The 20,366-nt window shown below is 44.0% G+C and overlaps 2 protein-coding genes across 2 annotated transcripts; one reads left to right on the top strand and one right to left on the bottom strand.

Annotated features, from left to right (window-relative positions):
• The first annotated feature begins 781 nt into the window (after positions 1–781).
• pargl (poly (ADP-ribose) glycohydrolase, like) lies at positions 782–5,002 on the top strand. The gene is made up of 16 exons (XM_029515615.1): positions 782–894; positions 1,376–1,675; positions 1,910–2,035; positions 2,144–2,236; positions 2,318–2,389; positions 2,458–2,544; positions 2,616–2,776; positions 2,857–2,936; positions 3,011–3,083; positions 3,487–3,562; positions 3,645–3,792; positions 3,866–3,944; positions 4,018–4,126; positions 4,222–4,318; positions 4,400–4,528; positions 4,606–5,002. The coding sequence occupies exons 2-16, from the start codon at positions 1,391–1,393 to the stop codon at positions 4,722–4,724; spliced, it is 1,734 nt and encodes a 577-aa protein (XP_029371475.1). The 5' UTR covers positions 782–894; positions 1,376–1,390; the 3' UTR covers positions 4,725–5,002.
• A 74-nt stretch (positions 5,003–5,076) lies between these two features.
• ogdhb (oxoglutarate dehydrogenase b) lies at positions 5,077–16,783 on the bottom strand. Its single transcript, XM_029515614.1, has 23 exons — positions 16,699–16,783; positions 15,317–15,664; positions 14,012–14,200; positions 13,455–13,548; positions 10,252–10,367; positions 10,009–10,163; positions 9,773–9,919; positions 9,592–9,682; positions 9,325–9,504; positions 9,115–9,243; positions 8,739–8,918; positions 8,442–8,594; positions 8,159–8,261; positions 7,917–8,045; positions 7,686–7,836; positions 7,473–7,600; positions 7,221–7,399; positions 7,059–7,130; positions 6,558–6,683; positions 6,384–6,456; positions 6,134–6,297; positions 5,888–6,042; positions 5,077–5,804 (listed from the first exon to the last, which is right to left on the bottom strand). The coding sequence occupies exons 2-23, from the start codon at positions 15,548–15,550 to the stop codon at positions 5,684–5,686; spliced, it is 3,069 nt and encodes a 1,022-aa protein (XP_029371474.1). The 5' UTR covers positions 15,551–15,664; positions 16,699–16,783; the 3' UTR covers positions 5,077–5,683.
• Positions 16,784–20,366: the final 3,583 nt, after the last annotated feature.

Below are 20,366 nucleotides of genomic sequence, written 5' to 3'. Positions count from 1 at the left end.
AAATTAAAGTGATTCTTTTGGGATTCTCTCTCCTGTCTCTCCAATCCTTTGACCTTTGACCTCCACCTTTGTGCCTCCCACTCCTTCGACCATCCGTTTCATTTCAGTCTCAGCGGTGAGACATTCCAGGCTTGGTGTAGGTGCGGTGATTCTGACATCCGGACCGGAGATGATGATGATCCTGGAAGCTCTTCATCATCCTCTGATGGCAGCAAATTGTCGTTCAATCAGTCAATTCAGTCAGTCAAATGTGGATTTGACTCCTGAAATGAAGCAGAAACTGAAGATAAAATAAGATGAAATGGAAACACAGTTCTGATGGTCCAGCATTAACATTATTATTGTTGTTGATGCTGTGGAAGAAGTAAAATGAGTTTCAGGGAACGAGGGAAACTGATCGTAGCTCGCTGCTGCCGCTCTGTGTTCACACACCAGACTGCTCTGGAATCTGCTTTACACTCAGCTCCAAAAACGTTCTGTTTCTATTTGTTTAAATTCCTCTTCTTATTAATATCTGGAGACTTTTATTCCTGAACAGCACTTTTATTATTTCACAGCTATAGTTATTTTTCAGTCTCTCAGACGTGGAAATATTTAAAAGTGAAATTAAAATAATATACATCTTTCTCGTTTTAAATTAAAATATATTTATTAATATTTATATATGTGGTACTTTATGAATAAGTATATGTTTTACTTAAATATATATTTACACAAACAAAGAGGAAAGCCCTTTTGTTCCTGGATTTTTTCCTCGGGCCGTGAAGGCAGCACGGCTTCTCCTTCACTTTCGTTTTCTCGTCGAACTGAAAGTAAACTTCAGTTTGTTTGTTCGACTCCGTTTGATGGACTAAAACCTGGAACCGACGGTCCAGACGATCCGCTTCAGATCCGGTGAGTCCGGATTTATCCAGACCTGCAGTCAGGAGACTCTTTATGATCCGGATTATTCCCGAAAGAGGCGTCAGATTAATATGTAATAACAGGAGGAGACACGTTCAGGTCTTTGATTTCAATTCGGATTTATTTTATCTCACTAACAACAAACAGCCCTGATCTCCAGAGGATGAACCATTAAGTCACTGTCCTCACTGAAGGAGGACGAACCCTGAAGATGTCCTGAGCTGCTTCCTGTTTATAGAAATAGACGTAGAGTCCAGGTTTGAAAATACTGTGTTGAAGTCTATGGAAAAATGTCCCTCCTCCTCCCTTATATTGAAGTCTATGGGAAAATGTCCCCCCCTCCTTTTGGAGGAGCCACCATGAAGTTGACATTTTTGTTCTTTGTGTGAAATGAAACCTGAAACATCTTCAGTCATGCAGGCTTTTGATCAGATCTCTTTTTTTCTCTTTCGTCATCATTTCCTGTCTCCAGGTCCGTCCCCATAAGATGGCCGGGCCTCACGAGCACCGCAACGACAGTTCCCAGATGAAAAACATCCTTCAGCCCAATCAGGACTTTGGAGGACAACGGGACAGACTGAATAGCGGAGGCCACAACAGCAATGCCGATCCCTTTCTTGGACCAGCTGGACCGGGACATGACGGCAGCAGACCGGAGAGGGAGCAGGACTCTTCCTCATGTTCTCAGTTCAGCGACCTGAAGAAACTGACGAGTCAAAGCAGCAAACTGAGAAGTCTAACCTTCAGCAAGATCCACACGGTCCTCATAGACGTAAGAACGTGGAAGATAGCCGCTTTGTTGTGACGTCACAAAGTCCCAGCATTCCTGACGGCGGGTTTTAAGGTTCAGTTTCTGAATCCAGACTGTGAGCATCAGTACAGAACCTGGACCTGATGTAGAATCAGACCAGATGGAGGTCTACTGATGACCTTCAGACAGAGTACAGGACTTCACGTGTTCAGGATCTGGATGTATAAATAGGTGTTTGTGTTCTTGTCATTCCAGGTTCCTACCTTCAACAAAGAAGGCAGAATCAAACCCGTGGAAGGAAATCGGTTCTGGGGAGCTGACCACGTCAAGATGCCGTTTTCACAATGTAATGAAATTGGCAAGCCATCTGGAATATTTAAGGTTTGTTTCGTCCTCAGGGGACCCTGAACTCAGAGTGGCTGACTATGATAAATGAGTGTGTATGTATTTAAAACCAGCGGGGAAAGTTTTTATTGTTGAATTCCTCAGCCAACCTGGACGACTCGGCCCAAATGGGAATCGATCGACAAGCAGCTGAAATCTCTGGCCAGAATGAAGCAAGTGAGCGTTAAAGAGGTGGAGGTAGGTTCAGATTCAGCAGCCCGGATCGTTGGCCTGTAAACGTGTTTCCTGTCTAACTCCACCGTCTCTGTCCTCCTTCAGGAAGCAATCATCAAAATCAACCCGAAGTACAAAGACAAGTGGACGTTTGACGCGCTCGCCTCCTTCGTGAAGGTCGGTGTCCGTTTGTTTGTCCGGGATAATCAAGCGTCTGGTCAGAAATGACGGTGTTTCCTTTTCAGTGCATCCCGAAGGAGGAGAACTACTTCCCCGTGCTGTTTCCAAAGATCGCAGCGTTGGCGGTGAGGCTCCCGGAGCTCGTGAGGAAGGTACGAATCTTCCCGCCCATCGCAGTTCACACGTGGGGATGCTGATGGTGACGAAGCCTGTCTGTTTTCAGGGCATCCCGATGCTGAAGAGCGGGAAAACTGCAGCCATCACTTTGTCTCAGGTTCAGATTTCCTGCCTGCTCGCCAACGCCTTTTTCTGCACCTTCCCTCATCGCAACATGTTGAAGCCCGGCTCCGAGTATCACAGCTACCCGAGCATCAACTTCTCCAGGTAACAGCCTCCTCAGCGCCGCCTGTCGGAGCTGGGAATCCTCTCCAGGTTCTGAACTGCCATCATGTCTCCTCCTGCAGTCTCTTCTGGAAGTGGTCCGAGCGGAAGAAAGAGAAGCTGAGGGCCATCATGCATTATTTCAAAGTGGTGACCGATAAAGGTGAGTCCTCCTCAAGCTGCTCCACTTCCTGTTTGCTCAGCGAGAGTCTGTGACGGTCGTTTGTATCTTTGCAGACAATAAACTGGACGGACTGGTGACGTTTGAGAGGCGCTGCTTGGAAAACACGGACATGCCCGACTGGAAAAGGTGAACGATCTGTTTCCTCTCCAGAAAGCATCCAGAAAACCAACAAGGCTTTATTATGAAGATCAGGACGAAACTGAGAATTTGGGAGTAGGAATGAAAAATGCCCCTTTTAGCACTTATATACAGGAATTATTCCTCAAAACCTGCAAAAAAACCTGGGATTAGGAATTTGGGATTAGGAATAAAAAATTCCCCTTTTAGCACTTTGATATACAGGAATTATTCCTCAAAACCTGCAAAAAAAAAAAAAGACAGAAAAATAAGACTTTAGAGTGACTAAAGCAGTCCTTGTAACTTTGTTATGATTTGGCGCTATACAAATAAATCTGATTTGATTTTGATTTGATTCCTTGTATCTAAAATAATCCACCGGATTATGTTCTCGGTTCTTTCTTCGTTGCAGCTCTCAGGAGAAACTGAATAAACTTCACATCAGATCAGACGGCAGCATCGAGACTGAAGGAGCCGGGATGCTGCAGGTCAGATCCTGAACCAGACCAGAACCATGGACCGCTTTAATCTGGATTAAATGTGTGTGTGTGTGTGTGTGTGTGTGCGCAGGTGGATTTTGCCTCCAGTTTAATCGGTGGGGGGATTCTGGGTTCTGGTCTGGTTCAGGAGGAAATCCTGTTCCTCTTAAATCCAGAGCTCATAGTTTCCCGCCTCTTCACTGAGAAACTGGGAGACAACGAATGTCTGATCATCACAGGTGGGAATTCACTCTAAAATAAATTCATAGACGCATCGATAAAAAATTCATCAGACTCATGTTTCTGTTTCAGGAACTCAGAAGTTCAGCATGTACTCCGGGTTTGGCGACAGCTTTGAGTGGGCGGGGCCTTACGAGGATCACCTGGAAAGGTACGACCAGGCTGTTAATTCAAACCAGCTGTTCCTTCTTCTTCTTCCTTCTGATCCAATCTTGTCCTCGCAGGGATGAGTGGTGTCGACGGAAGAGACAGATTTTAGCCATCGACGCTCTGAACTTCAAAGACGGGAAAGAGCAGTTCAAGATGGACTGCATCACACGAGAGCTGAACAAGGTGCTCAGATAAAATCACTGCACCGTACAGAACATAGTTTTCTCACAAACTTTGTGGTTCGTCGTTTTTACCTGATTATTTCTGTGTCCTTGAAGGCGTACTGTGGATTCTTTGGCCGTGATGACGGAGATCCAGACATCGCCACGGGGAAGTGGGGCTGCGGGGCCTTTCATGGAGACCCTCAGCTCAAAGGTAGACCTCGAACAAAAGTCCAGTCCTCCCGTCAGTCCGCCGCCTCATCACCCCTGACCTTTGACCTCTGCTCATTCCCAGCATTGATCCAGCTGATGGCGGCAGCCAAGGCCAAGAGGGGGCTGGCCTTCTTCACCTTCGGGGACGAAGACCTGCAGCAGGACCTGGAGAGGATCCACCACCTGCTGGTCTCAGAGGGAGTCACAGTCGGTGAGAACCTGAAGTCGGCACGTCGTCGTGTTTTTCCTCCTTGTTCCTCTTTAATCCGTCCAACTGCTCCTTCGCAGAGAAACTGTACAGACTCCTGGAGAAGTTCTGTACCACCACACGTCTGCACGCCGTTTCTCAGATGAGCCTGTTCGACTTCATCAGAAGAGAAGTGAGACCGTCGAGGAGTCAGCTGTGAAGACGGATCCACGTCTGAATTTACAGAGCAGAAAGAAAAAGTTGTAAATGAACTTTTTTTATTCTGTAAAGATTATTTTTGTCTCATTTTTACTTTCCAAACGGTTCCGTTTTAGAAATTAAGGGACTTAAATGTGATATAAGTTTAAAAGGTTCAACTTTAAGAGTCATGAGTTTATAAAAAAACTGAAATTCACCTTTGTCATTTTGTTAAAAAAAAAAAAAAACTGTCAATAACAGCAAAGACCATGTTTTTTCATGAATGTTCAAGTGAAGTTTGTTTGTATGAAATCAAATATATTGCAGAGCTGTTTCAATAAAAAGACGATTCCCTCAAACAAAAGTTGGTCAAGTATAATCTTTATTTGTTGAAAACAATAAAACATACATCATGATATGAAAATAAATACGCCCTTCATTCTGTAAATCACTGCTGGCATGTTTTTATCGTTATTACTAAAGAAAACCTTCATTTCAAGTAAAGTTCCATTTGGCACAAGCGTGGAGCGACGAGGAAATAAATAAGAACTGAAGCTGAATGTGTGACGATGGAAGAATAAAAGTAAAGAAACTGGAAGGTGAGTTTAAAGTGAGCAGAAAACTCAGCTGAACTTCAAAATACCAGAATTTCACTGATATTTCATGATCTCTTATTGTAAATTTCATAATCAAACTCTCTGAGTCTGGCTGGTGGCTGATGGTGATTTTCCTCCGTCACTCTGCTTCTGAAATCTTTTGGTTTGGTGGATGTTCTGAAATGATTCTGTACTTAATCAAATAAAAACAGATGAAACATAAAAGCTAAAAACTTTGTCCTACATTCGATGCAGGTTCTCTCGTGGCTGTCCATCACTGTGCACGTGAGGTTTCAGGGTAACAGTGTAAAAGTCAGTGAGCTGTTGTGCGTTTCGTCAGCAGGTCTAATTGGAAAAGAGTCTGAGGAGCGAACCGGACGTGATGCTACACTTTCCCGTAAAACGCCTCCAGGTCAAACGCCGTGTCCAGTAAACGCTGCAGCTCCGTGAGGTGAGTCTGTTTGTTCCCGGTGGCTGGAGCTGCTGCGGGATCACGACCGGCGTACCTGCAAACACACAAACACAAGTGAGCGAGGACACGTTCACTGAGGTGAGCTGGAATCCGGCACTGCGGCACGGCGGAGGTTACCAGACGGGGCGGCTGTGGCTGATGGTGGTGCGGATCCGAGGCTTGACGTAGTCGTAGTAGCCCTGGTTCTTGTGCTCCTCCTGACACCAGACCAGGTCGGCGTTCAGGTAACGATCCGTCTCTAATTTCACCAGATCGAAGGGAAATGGAGAGAGCTGAACAGAAAGAGGGAGAGCTATTCTAATACAAGTCTCAGAGAGCAGACTGGAAACCAGTTTCACTCCTGTTGGACGGTCTGGACTTCACCTGTTCGATGCGGACCACAGCTACATCATCGTCCATTCCTCGGTTCTTCCGTTCCCGGATCAGTTCGTAGTAGATCTTTCCAGTGCAGAAAATGACCCTCTTCACCTTCTCTGGGCTGGCAGCTGCCGGTCCGTCATCTGGGATTATACGCCTGAAATGAGTCCCTGAAGGGCAGGAAGCACAAACACACAGGAAGTCTGAATACAGTTTCTCAGAAGAGGTTTGTGTTTCGGAGCACGTCAGCGCTCACCTGGCAGCATGTCATCAAAGCTGGACTTGGCTTCAGGGTGGCGCAGCAGCGACTTGGGTGTAAATACGATGAGCTGCAGTTCAGGGCATTAATTAAAGAGAGAGCAGAGCGCACAGTCAGGGACTTTACTGTCAGTTGTGTTCAGAGTCTCCGTTCTCCATGAGCAGCACTCACAGGCTTCCTGAAGGGCTGCAGGATCTGCCTGCGGAGGACGTGGAAGTAGTTCGCTGGAGTGGAGCAGTTGACGACGATCCAGTTAGTGTCGTACAGCTGACGCACCGCGAAGTCCTCGGACTGTTTCTGAGAGAAGAAGAAGAGGAAAGTCAGGGATAATGAAAACTCTTCTGCTGCTGTTTCCTTCTTCAGCTGGGTCACTGACATCAGCGACATCAGCAGAGACTCAGAGCTGCAGAAGTATCAGCAGCATCCTGTAAGTCAGTTTGTACCTGCTGAAAGAATAAACCAGAATATTTGAATCCTTAAAGTCAAATCAATAAAACATGAACGATCGACCTTTATCCTGCTTTGAGCAACACTGGACATGTTATCAGGGATCAACTGATACTGATCAACTACATATTCTTACAAGCTGACTCATCCGTGGAAAATTACCGAGAGGAATAAAGTCTGAATCGGAGCCAAATGTGGAACAAACTGTCAATGATGTGAACTCACGGGGAAAACATCTGGGTCATCGTTGCACATCTGCAGAAACCTTTCAGGCCGGGCGGACGAGTGCTCTGGACCCTGAGACAAGGAGGGAAAAAAGAGGACCGGTGAGGAAGAGACACCTCGGAGCAGCTTAGAGGACGGTTCAGATGTAGCGCCGGCTCCTACCATTCCCTCCATGCCGTGAGGAAGCAGCAGCACGATGCCGTTCTGTCTCACCCACTTGGCCTGGCCTGAGCTGATGAACTGGTCGATGATGCACTGGGCCGTGTTATGGAAGTCTCCAAACTGGGCCTCCCACAGCACCAGGGCGTCGGGACTGGCCATGGCGAAGCCTAATTCAAACCCTGCACATGGAAAAAACGCCCGTCAGTGACTGATCGTGGACTAATGAAGTGTTTCGGTGTGCGTGCTGCTCACCCAGAACTCCAAATTCAGACAGGGAGCTGTTGCAGACGGTGTACGGAGCTTGATCTGGGGACACGTAGTTCATGGGGATGCAGATCCTCTTGTCAACATTCTGGTCATGGAGGACGTGATGTCGATGGCTGTGAAATCAGAAAAGGATGAACTTTGGTGTTTTGTTGTTGAGATGTTGGTGAGCAGCTCTTTTTGAGGCGTCAGTGTTTGTACCTGAAGGTGCCTCTCTCCACGTCCTGTCCGCTGAGCCGGACGTGGATCCCGTCTTTGAGCAGAGAGCCAAAGGCCATGTATTCACCGAGCGCCCAGTCGCACACTCTCTGGCCCACCATGTTGGCTCGACCCTTCAGGATCCGACTCAAACCTGCAGCACGTGACAAACAGCAAACATTTTTTAAAACACGTGGAGAATATTCATGGGAGCAGGAGGAGTTTGGACCGAACCTCCGTGGATGGTGAAATCTTTCTCTGGGACGGACGCAGCGATGTTTCCAATGTGGACCAGCTCGTCTTCGCTGATGCCGGTCGACGGGCAGCTCATGTTTTTAGGCTGGCCCTCCAGAGTGAAGAAACCTAAACACACATCACACATTACAAATCTGTCATGGTTGGACTGTAGATTAGTTTGCTTTGACTTCTTTCTGCAGTCAGAGCAGCCGGCCCCTGATGGTTTAAGCTCTGCTCACCGGGCCACGGTGAGTCCAGCCAGTGTTTGATGTGAAGGATTTTCTCGTCTTTGGAGCGAGTGTAAGCTTCTTCACAGATTCTGTCGTATCTCGCCACTTCCTCCTGAAAGAGACCGCCATGAGCTGAGTGAGCTCCAACACATATCTTTGTTTGGAAGATTCAGGCTGTTGAGCTGCTCTTTTAAATGCTCTTTTTCCTGGCCTGGCCGGTGAGCTGATCAGCTGATTCTAAGGGACATGAATGGTTCTGTCACATCTTTGGAGCCAGTGCAGGACGCTTCACCTCGAACTCCTGTGTTGTGACGATTCCCTCAGCGATGAGTTTCTCAGAAAGCTTCTGCAGAACGCCCTTCTGCTTCTTGATCTGCTTGTACATCAGCGGCTGAGTGAACATGGGCTCGTCCATCTCGTTATGGCCGTTACGTCTGTAACACACCTGGATGTGAGGAGGTAAAAGTTCAGACCTGTAAAACTTCTTTTCATTTCTGCAGCTCATCCTGCAGTCAGTTAGCTGATGTGTGAACGAGGTCGCTAACAATGAAACACGTGGACATTCACAGAATGATTTCTCCTTCCTCACCAGGTCCACCACCACATCTTTATGGAAGGTGTTCCTCCACTCGGCTGCTACGTTGCACACGTACATCACAGCCTCTGGGTTGTCAGCGTTGACGTGGAAGATTGGAGCATTTACGACCCGAGCTACGTCTGTCGGGTACGGAGACGAACGAGCCATCCGGGGGTCGGTGGTGAAGCCGATCTGTGGCGAGCAGAGAGACGCTCTCATTCTGTTGTTCTCACCGCCAGAATCACCATCATTTCAGGTGTTTTACTCAACAACAGTCTGTTTTTAAGATTCAGCATTCATTATGAATTTAAAATTGAACATGTCGCTCGATTGTTAAATAAACTTTTTGTGTTTAGCTGCTGAAGAAAAACTCGGCCTGAGTTCATACCTGGTTGTTGACCACCACATGTATGGTGCCGTGGGTTGTGTAGGAGGGCAGGTCAGACAGATGGAACGTCTCGTACACGATACCTTGGCCTGCAAACGCAGCGTCGCCGTGAAGCAGAATAGACATCACCTGCAGAGTGAGTCATCTGGTTAAAGGAGAGGAAGAGAGGTTCTGACCAGGTAACGGCTAACAGGCGTCGAGCCGCAGTACCTTCTTGCCCTCAGTGTCCCCACAGTAGAACTGCTCGGCCTTGGTCTTCCCCTGCACCACTGGATCCACCGCCTCAAGGTGGGACGGGTTCGCCATGAGGGACAAGGTGACGTACTTGTCGCTGACGCGGTTCATCCGTTTGTGATACATCCCCAGATGATATTTCACATCACCGGATCCCTGAGACCAGAAGACGAATAACGTTATGAAATCAGTGTTTCTTGTGTCTTTGACAGAGATTCAAAAAAAAAAAAAACTAAGTCTAACCTCATCTGCAGCCTCTAGTTTGGAGTCAAACTGGCAGAAGATCTGATCCAGCTCCTTCCGGATGACGTTAGCCAGAACGTTCAGCCGACCTCTGAGGAGACACAGGAGGACCGTCTGTATGAGGACGGGACACTCAGACACACTGTTCGGCTTGAGGACGTCCTGTCAGACGTCTCCGTACCTGTGAGGCATTCCCATGATCACGCTCTCCACGCCGCTCTGACTGGACTTGTCGATGATGGTCTTGAGGGCCGGAACGAGCGACTCGCAGCCTTCCAGACCAAATCGTTTCTCTGATGACCACTTCCTCTGGAGAAACTCCTCAAACCTGTGAACAGGAGCAGATCCAGTAAACCCGTTGGCCTCAAACCGGGACTGACTGGGCTGATCCAGAGGCGTTGACGCAGAGGGACAGACCTGGTGGATCGGATCATCCTGGCCAACAGAGTCCTCTTCTCCTCCAAACTGAACTGCACGATTCCCGGGGTCTCAAACTTCTGCCTGATCCACTGGCACTGCTCCACGTCATTGATGAACATGAACTCTACTCCGATGTGCTGACAGTAGGCCGTCTGGGAGAGACGGGGAGGGGTGAAGCGAGGATGAGTCCAATATAATGATATGACTTCTTCATTTGTTGGTGTGTTGTTACTGATTTACCTCGAGGCGGTGTATTATCTCTCTGAGGGGCAAAGCGCTCTCGTTGCCTCCGATGAAGGTGGTGGTGGGAAGGCGGAACACCTTGTCCAGGTCGGATTCGGTCAGACCATAAAAACCTAATAATAACCAGACCGATGTGGGAGGAAGGAAAGAGAACAGGACAGAAAAAGATGAGTGTGTGACACTAACAAGAAACCTTGACCAAGATACAGACAGGGGAGGAAAATACCAAGTTTCAGATTTCCAGGAATTTGCGAATCCTGTGTTGATGTTCATGTTTGAACTCCGTGTGCAGCCACTTAATCTGACAGATTAGATGAAATTCAAACTGCTGCACCATTTAAAACTTTAATCTGTCTTTTAAAAACTGCTTGTTTTTTCGAAAGGCATTTCATTAACTGGAATACATGGAACAAACCAACATGTACTTTCATTTAAGTTGAATTTAAACAGGAATGGATGCAGCAGAAGCAAATGAAATAATTTGACTTTTGCAACACTGGGTCAACCTCTGCAACTGTATCCTACATTTCCCATCATGCAGCTTCCCTCCCTGCCAATAATGATATTGTGTGTGTGTGTGTAAACTCGGTCAAATACACCTTGAAGCTACATTCAGTCTATTTATATCTGTTAATTTCTTATGAGACCAAAAACTCTCTGGTGGGGAGAATGAAAACTGAGCTGATTTCAATCTCAAAATGGATGAACACTTTTTAAAAGACCCCGAGGCTCTGGAGTAACAAGGAACTACAGAGATCACACAAGCAGCCTAAACCCTTCGTATTTCAGTCTCTGGGAGAACATATATTTGTGGTTATAAGAACCAGTGTAGATTTCTCTCTTCCCTCGGGATCAGGATCTGCTTAATAAATGAATTGTTTCAGCTTTAAAAGAGGCTCATAGACAATCTAAGTGAGTTCGCTCGTGTCTTTTAACACACACCAGCTTACTACATTTCCCTTTATAAGAAGAATAAAAGTGACAGCTCACAGGACGGCTGACTTGTGAGGAGCAGCTTGTGTTTATCTCTGACATGTTTTGTCGTGATTACACCACAGAGAAGACAATATGGACCAGAGGAGGAGGAGCAGGTCGGCTCTGAGTCTCTGTTTGAACATCTCTATCAGCAAATTAGTGCCGGCTGCTATACTGAGGACACGAGCGCTTCAATCCAATATTCCACAGTCAGCTTTCTCTCTTGCTTACATAAGGGGTCTTTAGACTTTCCTCCCTCTCTGTGAACCGTTCCCACCCCCCGACGTAAAGAACACACAGCCTGCTCCTTTTTCCCCTCTGCAGTAGTTCAAGGAGAAGAGTCTGAATGATCCAAACACCTCTGGCTGCAATCTAATCACAATAGCACTGTAATGAAGTGGGGGCAGATAAGCCTGGATAAGTCCTCTTTGACCCCATTGGCTGCTGAGCAAAGGTTAAACACAGGAGGCAGCCAACACACACACACACACCTCCTTTCTAAACATTACCCCTTCTAATAAACAGCTTTATTTACGGCTGGTGAGATTACAGCTATTTTTTTCTGTCTTAGCAAAAAAAGAAAGTTGCAAAGACAAGCAAAGAACGAAAAGAAAAAATATATATCTATCAATTACATTAACCAGAGTTTGTACCTTAAAACCTGCTAAACAATAAAAGGTGCTCTTCACTTGCAAAACACTTCCTGTTAAGGTTGATTTTACAACAACAGTTCCCAGAGCTGTACACGTGGAGCTGGTTCTGGATGAACTGGACAGAAGGTGAAAGCAAATAAAACTGTCGGTCAATGTTTGACAGAAGGTCACAGGTGATGTCGGGGCTGCATTTAAATTTCTGTACTGATTCATCATATATGACACTTACAGCTGTAATAAAGGGGATGATTTCATTTCAAATTATGTTTTTGTATTTAATTTTCACTGAAATAGATAAAGTCCACAATCCGACCACCCCAGAAGGTGAACAGCTCTGACTCAGTCATTCTTCATTACTGAGCCAGTGAGAAACCACGAAACCAAGGGCAGAACTTTGGACCTGGATGAAGGTCAAAGGTCAGATCTCACTGACGGGGAAAAGAGGTTAAAGAGCTTCTCACATCTTCTGTCAGGCTGATGCGGACCACCGTGTTGAAGGCAGGAAGACAAAGCAGAGCTCAGTGAAATGGGACAATAGCACAGTTGGCTGTGGAAACATCCCATTACAGCTCATAACAATCGGCTGCCTTTGAACTCGGAGGCCCAACCTTTTCATTAGGCACAATGACAGTTTACTGCACGCCAAAGCAAACACACACGTACCAGTTAGCTGCTGCTAACTGAGCTGAGCGGCAGCACCGGCCCAGTCACGTACAGTCACATGTTCATAGGACTCTATGAGCTGGTCACTTAGTGGAGCCCAGACTTGAATTATGCTGGAAGCAGCACAGAATTTCACCTTTAGAGCCCAAAATGTAAAGGCCGCATGTTACAGGACAGATATTATCCACAGCTCTCAGCTCCTGAATCTCTTAAACACCTAAAACTCAAAGTCCATACAAAACCAAGGAGCCAAATATCATTTCACATCAGACGAGCTCACTCCATCTCTACTTCTCAACATTTTTATTCACTGGTCTGTTTAGGTTCCTTCTCTATATTGTGTATTTACTCCTTTCAGTGTTCTTGTCCTGAAAACAGACAACGGACACAAGTCAATTAAAAGGCAGATAATAAAAATTAGGCTTGTTAATCTCCAAATGCTCCATCTGGTCATCTTATCTCCTCATAAACCATAAGTTTTTACACAATAATAAGAAGATGCACATGTGCAGGGCTGGGACTCCACATCCATGCCCTGTTAGAACGACGACAGCTCTGACAGCAGCAACCATAAAGCATGCTGTCTTATCTGGTTTCCCCAGAAACATACAACATCACTTGATGTACAGTCTGCGCTGATAAGAACAACAAGATACCCAAGCAGCAACAAACATGACTTATTGAGGCCCAAATACAAACACTGAAAGGGACAGGACTGATGTTGTTCTAATTCATCATGCTGCTTCAGTTGGTTGAGTTTAGTTTTATAACAATGATCGTTTAGGGTTAGAGAGCAGCTTAAATCAGTTTCATTGCTTCTTCTTGTATAATAACAATAAAGGATCATTCAAGTGCTCATATTCAAATACATTTATGACACATACAGGTTAGCAGGTTAATATTTCTCACCAACATTCTGGAAACCGATGGTACATGGAGCGTCGTCAAAGTCCACACAGCTGATGTCCAGGGGGTCCAACTTCGCTATGTGATGTCCCCGCACCTACACAAGGGGGCAACAGGGCTCAGTTCGTGTTTGTACCAGTGTCCGTGTCCCTTTCTGTGCGTTAAAGGTTGGAACGAAGCGTCTGGACAGACACTACCAACGTCAACCGAGCAGGCAGTGAGGTCATTAAAGCTGCTCGATGACAGTTTGTGAGCCTCCGGCTTTTTTTTGTCTGTCGGCCATTTTTGTTTTTTGAAACCAGAATACACCATCTTTGGGGTAAAGGTGGAACTGAGAAGGAGTGAGTGGTCGATCTGACCATCTGTGCTCTGTCCGACTGTCACAGCTCCTAATGTAACTGAGGGACAAATAAAGGATTGTCTGATCTCATCAGTTTATTTAGTTTAGTGTTAAAATCTAGCCTCTTTAGACGAACTGGGTCTGATGCCGTTGGTGGTCAGAGTAAGTCCTTCTACGATTTCATCCTGAACCACATAATAACCAAACAACAAACATTTACCTGGTATGCTCGGATGAGGGATTGTACTGCCAGATGATCCTCCACCAGTTTCTCCACATTGGGCTGGGCCTGTATCAGTCCCTGCACACCGGTCAGCCCCTGAAGAGTCCTGCCGAGGGGTGGGGGGCTCTGGTAGGCCACTCCAGGTGGAGCCCCTGCGTTAGTGTTACGGAAAAATATGTCCCAGGACTGCAGGGTGATAAAGGAGAGAAGGCAAATTATTCAACTGGTTTTCTCAGTTAGCACAAAGAATGAACAAAATTAATCTTGGGGCACAAAATATTATTTTTTAGGAATTTATCATCAAATTAGCTTTTAGTCTGTAAAATGGCAGAAAATTCACAGCATGACATTCCATTCAGTTAATTTTATGAAGCTTTAAATGTGGTACTAGATCACAAATGTAACAAACATCATGCTGGAGTTGACGTCAGGGAATCAGTAGGATTCATCCTTTGGGGACCATGAATGTGTTTCGGAGATATTTCACTTCGTGACCCACAGGCCCATCTCTGATGTGATTGACCTTGTAACTGCGGTTCTAACCAGAGAGCAGAATGATTGGCTTACTGCTGCGTGAGGCTTTAAAGGTCAGTGCTGTCGGTTGTAAAGAAAGCTCCGTAGTGGAACAGAAGCTGGAATGTAGATGTAACATGACCTTTTTACCACGGTGCCGTGAGCGTTAAGGAAAAACATGAAGGCAGTACCGGCAGACAACGACGGCAGCAGGTTTAACTTGGTGCAGATAAACAGTGTTTAAGGGGGCCAACATCTCAATAACACCAATCCAAACCCGTTTACATGACAGCTTTGCAGAGTGAGAGCCTGTGTTTAAGGGCTTCAGGTTAATCCACTCAGTGACGTCAGCGGCTCATCGGTTGTAGATCTGAGCTTGTTCCACTTCGACTCACCGGGAGCAAAGTTTGAAGTTCACGATAAGAGTCGGCAGCCTGCATAGTAGTATTTGTTTGCCACCGCTGGCCTGAATCTGAGCGTAGCAGTGGTTCTGTTTGGGTGGATGGAGCCAAGTGATGTCCGGATACTGACTGAGAACCTTCACGTTTACTCACACTCCAACATCTCGATCATGAGAGGCTGGTTATTTACAGTGTTCTTTATCATGTGCTTATTTCCTTTTGTATGGCTGCAACACACTGTTCTTGTGGAAAACCTGGTTCAGTTCAGTAAACAGTTCAGTTTACTGTCAGGTGGCTCAGGAAGACGGAATTGAATGGTTCTGAACCTGTTTTGTGCACTAGCAGGCAAATTCAAGACTAAATAATGTATAATAAATAAATATATTACCTTGTGCACGTTCCTGGGATTCTCCAGCCATGCATAGTACATCTCCTCCACATAGTTAGTGCTGGTGCCATTAAGAAAAGGTTCTGCAGCCACAGATGTGTTAGAGCACCTGACGGGCTGAAACGTCCTTAAACCTCCTTCGGCTGCCGACGATCTGGGCTGTGATAGGCTCTGGGCCGGCTGCGCAGCCGTCAAAGGCCGCAGCCTCGCAACTGTAGTCCTTAAGCGATGCATGGCTGCTGTTTAGCCACAGCTCCTCTCCTTCGGCCGTCCCAAAACAAAAAGGCCGGGATTCCCACGGTGCTCCTTTGGTCTGTCTGAACCGGTGAGGTGGCTCCTCCACAGATCCTGTTAATCAAAAACCATCTACTTCACAACAGCAGCTCTTATCAACACAGCACTTTGTCTTTGTTGTTGGAAACAAAACCTGTGATTGGACACATCTCAGTGCATTCTGATTTGCTTTAGCTGGTCACGCCCAGAACTCTTCTTTAAAATCTTTGTTTAGGAGCGATCTCAGGCTGCACAGATCATATTTGCATGTGGGATTTATTCCCTTCTGGTTTTGGTGTTTGCGTGGGATTTGTTACCAATAAGACAAATACCCAACTGCAGCAGACTTTTCGGTGTTGTAACTTTATCTTAGTCCTCAGAAAGTCCACAACAGATAATGATCGGCATCTTAAATAAATCTAGACCACCATGTGTTTTAAAGGGCTCGCTGTCATCATTGTAAAGTCCCAAATCCAGCCTTCTGTCTTTTTTCACTATTTTGATTTTAAATTATTGAGTTTTCAAATGAAAATTGAAACCATTATTTTATTTGACGAACTCAAGTGTGGAAATTTGCTGCATTATACTTCAAATAATCTCAAACTGACTTCTTTGGGTCATTGATATTTAGTCGAACAAAATAAGATATGAAGATGTGAAGAGTGAGGATTTAGTATAGATTAAGATAATTAAGATAATTAAGATAATTCAAATGACTGCTAGCTTTTAATCTTAACGTAGAAAACGCTCCATAAAAAGCAGAAAAAAATATTCGTATCCTTTGATTCCCTTCAGTCAAACAACACACACACGTTATAAACTAAGAAAGTACACAATAACTAACTTTAGTGATGAATTTCAGCACTTTTGTTTTAATTGTGAATAAAAAGACTGATGAAGGTGGGGGGGGGGCCGGCTCTGCCCCGGACCCTCCAACAGTGTTCTCCGGTCCTGACGGAACTCTTTAAACCGGTTAACCGTCCCATTCTTATTTTTTACACCTTCACGCACGCGCAGGTTCCGTTAAAACGCTCTCCCGTTAACGTCTTTTTTTTTTTAAAAATGATCGTTATTTAATTTTTATTATTATTATTTTTTTTTTACTTTACCGTAAAGGGGCCGTGAGTGTGCCCGGTGGTTCACCGCGTGCTCCGTCGGTCCGTCTCCGGTCCCGGTCCCGGTGTCCGAAGTCAACTCCACTCACAGCGCGTTCACGAGAGGCGGCGGGGGCGCGCCTCACGGACACAGTCTAAACCATCACGCTGGTGCTGAGCTGCGTCGTGACGTCATCAGAACGTTGGAAAAACGCGGGAAAGTGACGAACCAAAACAAAACAAAACAAAAAAAAAAGCAACAGGGAAATATTTAAAATATTTTTAACTGTTTTTTAAACTACTAAACTAAACTAAACAGGATATTAATGTGTTTACATCTGTTATTCGCTCCTCCAGCTCCTCCTTTGTATGGTAATTGTGGCCCATATTGTGATGCTGAGCAGGTTTTTGTGATTCTGATTAAACTCAAAATGGCCCATTCACATTCACTGTGACCTCTTTGACTTGTTACAGAAGGTCGGCACCTGAAATGGCCTGAACACTGTCCGCAGACAAACGAACCACTTCTGTCCCAGCAGGAATTCGACCACCTAATGATTCCTCATCGCTGCCTCACAAACAGCCATATTTCCTCCTGAAAGCACAAAGAAGGCCAGATTAAACCTTTCTACTGACCCAGACAGAAATGTAAATTATTCCCAATAACATTTCCTGACTGAGAAGAATGAGACTCAGTTGTATTTTTCCATCAGGCACATTTATATGTTCTGGTTAAGAGCCATATTCAGGCCAATAAACGCTGATTATGTAGAAGCCGAGTTAAAAACTGAAAGTGTCCCATCCAGATGATGTTCACATAACATCCCATAAAACCTCCTGTGACTCCTGACCGGGAAGTTTTCACATCCTTTAGCACGAGCTGGGAAAAATATAAAAACAAATAAAAGTCCTGCAATGAGAAGTCAAACCAGCATCCTGAATTTCACTACTTTAGATACAGATTCTGTGGTTTACAAATGGATAAAGTCTTCTTCAGACCCAGGGACTGTTTTCTAAGTGACCCATGAAAAATAAAGCAGATTTCATTTAAATATATTTCCATACATTTAAACCTTTAGACCTCAAAGACGTTAGCTGAATCAGTTACTAACTTCCCTCCAGTAGAGACTGAACCTGAAGCTCCTGCAGCAGCAGTCTTACCTCGTAATCAAGATACACTGAGTTTGAAAAGAAGAAGAACAGCCAGTGAAATCACCGTGTGGCCACTTTGAGATAAGAGAGAGACAGAAAGTGCTCTCTGCATTGTCTTTTTATTGGTTCACACACTGATTACATCTGATCACATCTTATATTTATAATAGCTGGAATGCACACCGGAGGAATCATCATCATCGTCGTCATCCTCACTAGTATGATAACTGAAGTAAATAAAAAAAAGAAGGGAGGCATTCTTAGTTTCCTGAAGTTCTTCTCAAGCAGTTAAAGTGGCAGATACTAAGAGTGTTACATTACAAACTAATTAACTGGAGATGGGTGAGTTGCCAAAGGGGACAATGACTGTAGGTGACCAATAATCCTCTGAAAGTACCGACAGTATCAGGTGTTTCAGGACCGGGCAGGAAACAGGATCTGCGTTTTAATGACACAGTGTACTTAAAGCACAGCTATAATCAAAAACACGACCTGCAGAGTGTCAGTGTGCTGATAACTGAAACAACTAAAAATGACTAAAGCACAGGCACTGTCATTTTATCTGCTTTGGCTCAACTCGATGAAGAGAAACATAAAAAAAAGGGAACACCTTCCCAGCGTTGGATGTTTTTATGTAGATTAAATGGTCCAAATGAATATTTGGAAAACTCTTAATGCCCTAAAGAGCAAAAGGCAAAAACACTCATCTCATCTTCAGTCGGCAGCAAACATACAGTTCATTTTAGCACAAGCTTCAACTCTTTTGATATATTAGTCATATTCTTCCATTCAGAATGTTTTTAAAGGTATTTTATTTAAAGTTTTTGTTTTGTTTTGCTTTGTAATGCAATTTTTGACTTTGCTTTGCTGTATAAATAAAGTTTATTACTCAACATATGAACACTGTGAATATTTCATCTTATTTAAAGCAGGTGAGTATCGCGCTGCAGCATAAATGTATGGGACTGTTTTTAGCTGTTTGAAACTTCTTTACTGTCTTTAATTTATAAGACCAAATAACAGAAATGTTGTAAACACTGATTTGATATCTCAAACAAACGGTTGCAGTGCAGATCATTATAAAGTTATCTTATATGAATTAATATTTACAGCTTTTATTATCTGTATTTACAGTGATGCAGTATTTTCACTAAATGAATCCAAAGTTCCCTAAAGTCATTCTTCTCTTGTGTTGTTGATGAAAGGACCTACAACATTACATGTTGTCATTAGGATTTGTTCTTAGTAGTTAGATTTAGCAGGAGTAATTTTACATTAAAAAAGAAAGTTAATAATATTTAAGTTAACAGGAGAGTAACAAAAAAAACTAAATAAAATAAGATGAGCACTAATTTAATTTGCTTGTAGGAGTTCTGACATTTTGCACAAACAAACTGCAGCTCTGATTGAGCTGAATTAACTTTGAGAACACCTGAAGGAAGCTTTGATCACTTTCAGCTTCAGTTTCTATCGATTCTCTGCTGAGACGTCGGCGCCCTCCTGAGGAGACTTTTATTTTAGATTTTATTTTATTATGTCCAAGATGATATTCTAGCTAATATTTATTTTTTAGACAGACACTTGATGTTGTTTTCTTCACGCTAGATTCTGAAGGTTGTTTTGTTATTTTTGTGTAACGGTATTTAAATGAACACACATATAAGTAATATTAGTGATGTTGTGTGTTTTCCTATAAATAATAATCAGATGGGTCTTTTTTATTTCGTTTGAGCATTTGTCCCCTGAAATGTCCTCCCTGGCTCCAAACTAGATTTAAATCACTGACACGCTAACATCTTAAACTGTTACAGACACTTTTCATATTAACATTTCATATTTTACTATGAAATTATTGCTTATAGTTACTTTAAGGACGGACTTTTTCAACTATGGTGGATCAAATTCTTATTGGCTAAATGAATGATTAAGAACCTATTAGAATATAGAAAGGTGAAGTTAATGATGAAGTTAAAATATTAAACTATTTTAATCCTTCAGGAAAACATTTAATGAGAGCATGTTAACTCAAATAAAAATGATAAATGTAGGTTTTGCTATCAATGCCTCTATTTTTAATATACACAGATGTCAAAGCCATTTAGCAATAATCTAAACCGAGAGTCACTGTGATGTGAGGCCTGTTGATTCTTTAACATAATAAAAGGGATTATTTGGGGATCTTAGGTTTTATCTTCCGCACAGCAAAAAGCCATTTTAAAATCTGATCGAAAAGGCATTTTGCTCACCAGCATCCTCTTAAAACTACACTATGATATAACACAAAAACAGGCGATGCACTGACAAAGCCCAGAAAACAGAGGCAGCAGATTAAAGCTCACCAGCAGTTCAGTCCAAACAGAGAGAAAACTAACAAAAAGTGGAATAATAATTATATATATATAAAATAAAAACACACCATAACAGCCAACTCAGCAACTATTAACTCGGAATATCATGCAGTTAAATATCATCTACTGAATAAGTAGTAAAGTAGTAAAGTCACCACGAAACTTGGAAATTTACATGAACAG

This window comes from Echeneis naucrates, chromosome 12, assembly GCF_900963305.1.
Source record: "Echeneis naucrates chromosome 12, fEcheNa1.1, whole genome shotgun sequence".
Classification (NCBI taxonomy): domain Eukaryota; kingdom Metazoa; phylum Chordata; class Actinopteri; order Carangiformes; family Echeneidae; genus Echeneis; species Echeneis naucrates.
This window is presented reverse-complemented; position numbering and strand designations above follow the sequence as displayed.